The sequence below is a fragment of the Nestor notabilis genome, unplaced genomic scaffold (assembly GCF_000696875.1).
Source record: "Nestor notabilis isolate BGI_N333 unplaced genomic scaffold, ASM69687v1 scaffold13419, whole genome shotgun sequence".
NCBI classification, from domain to species: Eukaryota; Metazoa; Chordata; class Aves; order Psittaciformes; family Psittacidae; genus Nestor; species Nestor notabilis.
Window position 1 is genome coordinate 64707 of NW_009943376.1, and position 3659 is coordinate 68365.

General features: G+C 39.1%; 1 protein-coding gene across 2 annotated transcripts in view; it reads left to right on the forward strand.

The window, feature by feature from the left end:
- The window catches only part of SNX25 (sorting nexin 25), a 69596-nt gene that overhangs the window by 52632 nt on the left and 13305 nt on the right, over positions 1–3659 (forward strand). For both annotated transcript variants that reach the window (XM_010021897.1, XM_010021898.1), the window contains exon 10: positions 662–793. In XM_010021897.1, coding sequence (XP_010020199.1) covers positions 662–793 — 132 coding nt within the window. The remainder of the gene's footprint in view (positions 1–661; positions 794–3659) is intronic.

Below are 3659 nucleotides of genomic sequence, written 5' to 3' on the forward strand. Positions count from 1 at the left end.
TATTGCCGAAGCAGCATTTACCTTTTTGAGCTTTTAAATGGATAGTTGGGGTGGCCAGTGTTGAGAGCACCTTACCACAGGTACATTATTTTTTCTTCTCTGGATGTAAAGGTAAAAATCTGTGTCTTGATGAGAATATCTTTTTAAATGTGTGCTTTCCACAGTAAGTCCTTTCCCTTCCAAAACAAAAATGAACTAAGAGGTAACTTCCTGAATCACTGTTAACATAGCTAAGGTCCTAGAAAGGAAATCTATTCCCAGGTTCTTTGGTTGCATCATGTATATCTGAAAATGGTAAGGAGAGGAGGTCTTCAGTAATGTATATTTCAGTAACTGTAATTTCAAGTTTGTATACAACATACAATGTGTAATATATGGGTGTAGTATATAATCTTATCTAAAGTGTCTTTTATGCTGATAGTGAGATACTAGCATAAATTCCTTTCTTTAGTATTGGGGTTGACCTTTAAGATTATTGTGTGTTCTACAAGTTTATAAGAGACATCATAGATTCTCTCACAACTTTTTTCCCATCTGAATTGTTCTTTCTTTCCCAGCTTTTGTGCCTTTTCTCCTTTCTGAATACTGTCCCTAAAGACACAACAGGCATGTTGCACAAGCTGCTTCTTACTAATTGTAATCACTAAACTTTCTTCCACAGATTGTTTCTAAGCTGAAGGATGAAATTACTCTAATGGAGAGAGAGCACAGTGACCTTCAGTTGCACATTGCAAGAACAGACTGGTGGTGTGAGAATCTTGGCTTGTGGAAAGCCTTCATTGTCTCAGGCGAGGTATGGGGGGGGTTTATGACTTTTTATCTTCGGAGTCAGTTCAAACTTGCATGAAGAGAAGAATAAAAACCTGTGTATACTTTCCGTATACCTTTGTGTACACTGTGTATACTTTGTATTTACTTGAGGGGGGGAAACCCTAATCTCTTCTCAACCTCACCTCTGCTTCCCCAGCAACTACTACAATGTGCATACAGCATTTCTGTTCCTCAGACACTGTTGTTGTAGTGGACTTATAAAAATACCTACATGTGTATGAAATGGTTTTGGCATTGAGCAATTTGCTATCTTAGGGGCATTGTTTTTCATGAGAACTGTCTCTTGTTATATTACCATGCCATTACACTTGGGTGCAGTTGTGTGTCTGCCACGTCTCAAAGATGCAGTACTTAAAAGTTCTGTGTCTTATTATGTTTAACGGCAAAAGAGGTTCCAGGGGACTAGAAAGAAAGGTGGCTGTTGGTTTGGTTTTTTGTTTTTTTGGTCTTGTTCTGCTCTTCTGTTTGAGCATAAACAATCATAGAATGAGTGTAAAAAGAAATTGTAATGGAAACAAAAAGTATTACCATCTTACGGCTTTCTATTAACACTTGGCATGAAAGGAACCTAATAAATGGTTGTTATGTAGTAACAAGGCTCACACCATACAAAAGTCATTTTCTTGACAGCATCACTTCAGAGAGTTAAAGATTAATTGGATCTTTACTGGCTTGCCTTCCTGCGCTATTAAGAAGATGTTCCTTAAATAAGTTGTTTCCTTGAGGTAATTTTTCTTGGAGGAAAAAATCATGTGCTGTTGATTTGGTTGTGTCTTGAGCTCTTGCAAACTATTGATAGGTCTGTCAATGGTTAAACTCATTGTCTGTAAAAGAAGAAATAAGTCTAACAGGTTAAAAACTTAAGGTGTCATTAAAAAAAATGGATTCTTAATGTGTAAACATCTGGGGTTTTGTTTTAGTGCTATTTGCAGGTGACACAGTTGAGAATAGTGAAGCTCTTAAGTTACCTTTAAGAGTTCTCTGTAGCTTTTGAAGTCTGGTTTCAAAAAAACAGCAATATGTATGCAGCAGAACTGCAGCTTTCTGGTAAGGGGCCCAGCATCTCCCTTATTACTAGGTGAGAAGGTGGTTCAGCTAAATAAGAGGGAGGTTGGGAGAGGCTTCTAATTACTAGCAGCTTTAACTGTAACTTAGAAGTAATACTGGATTAGATAATTAAATGTTGTTTGTACTCTCTTAGCTTGAATCTTTCAGTCTTTAAGGTTGTAGCCGTATAAATGCACTACGTGTGTGTGTGAAATGTATATATTAAAAACCTCCACAATGTAAATGTTATAACCTACCATTTGAGTCTTTTGGTAACTGCTGTTATTTCTGATTAAAGTGTCTTTGGAGACTCAGTGGTTTGGCTGATTGGTAGAGGTTGAAAAAAGTAGGAACATGCAGAATGAGGGGACCTATAGTAACAACTCGTCTAATTCAGAGAATCTCTTACCCATGACAAGTATATTCCTCCCATACCAGCAAGTATAAAACTTATAGCTGTATAACCTAACTCACTCTACTTGCTTTAAGGCTTTTGGCCTTGTATGGTTTCGTACTGTAGCAGACATTCTGCCTCCTCTGTCCGAAGACAGACGACCGTTTCAGAGCATAGCATCTTTTTAAGAATGTATCACTTTCATAAGGAATGCAGTTTGCAGATTTGAATAAGGTGAAAAAATAGAGTATCTTACTGATTTAAGTATATTGGAATTTGGGATGTTTATGTTGGGTGGAAGTTAAGGACATTAGCTTCCTGTGAACTGAGGAAAACAGCGGTGTGCCTGATACACCTTCTGCAGTCTTTCTGTGTTTAAAAGAGACTTCTGAAGGCTTTTTTCTTAACAGCAGTTTGCTTAAGCCCCTATTTCAATGCCTGCACAGCTTGGGTGGGCTGTTTCAGAGAGCTGCTCTGAAACAGCTGAACATAGTTTCTGGTGAATCAGGGGCTTAATGACCAGGCTAATTTTTGTTAGTGTTTAATCATTCCTGACAGGTGTCTGGGCCAGCCCTTAGTGCTTCTAACAGGTGATTCAAGGGCTTTCGTTGGCAGTACTTTACTGAACTATTATTACAGGTTTTGCTAATGCTAAATTTACATTTTACCTGCTGCAGCTAATAACTTTAGCTTCTCCAGGAAAGCAGTCAATAATATTTGTTCTTGCAATATTTCATTGAATGTGTCTTACTGTTACCACACCACACACCCCAGTAAGAGGTGCTCACCCTGGTGTACACCTTGTAGTTTTTATTAATGGATGTAGGTGTGTCAATGTCCTCATTCACATCTGTCCACTTTGGGACTTTGTGTCTCATAGGAAGAAGGTAGAAATCGTACCCTTTGTGGACTAGGTGTCTATGGCATGCTAGTAGACAGTAAATTCTGAAATAGTTAGTCTTTACATTGTCTTGAGGCTACGGAGTTGCTGCCAGCGCAAAAACTCTGATAGCCTGAAGCTGCTTTGGGTACTTGAGGGCTGATTTTGTCCTTGGCTGATAAGTAGCAGTGAATAACCTGAAAGACTTGCAGGTGTAAGCTGAGGAAGCGGGCTGAGAAAGGGCTGAGGAGGAGACCTGTGGAAATTCTATCCTAGGGGCTAATTTTGAGAGCCCTTGCAGTGCTGAGAGGTGATCAGGGGCAAGACTGTCACAGGACCTTTGGACTTGGAAAACCAAACCACAGAACAAATGTTAAGTTTATGCTTATGAAGAATCAGAGCTGGAAGAGGGTTGGGATTGTTCTCAGAAAGAACGGGATGATTTCTAGGATGGAGGTTATAGCAGCGCGGTGAAGTCTCACAGCATGGCATTGGAGGTTCAGTGTT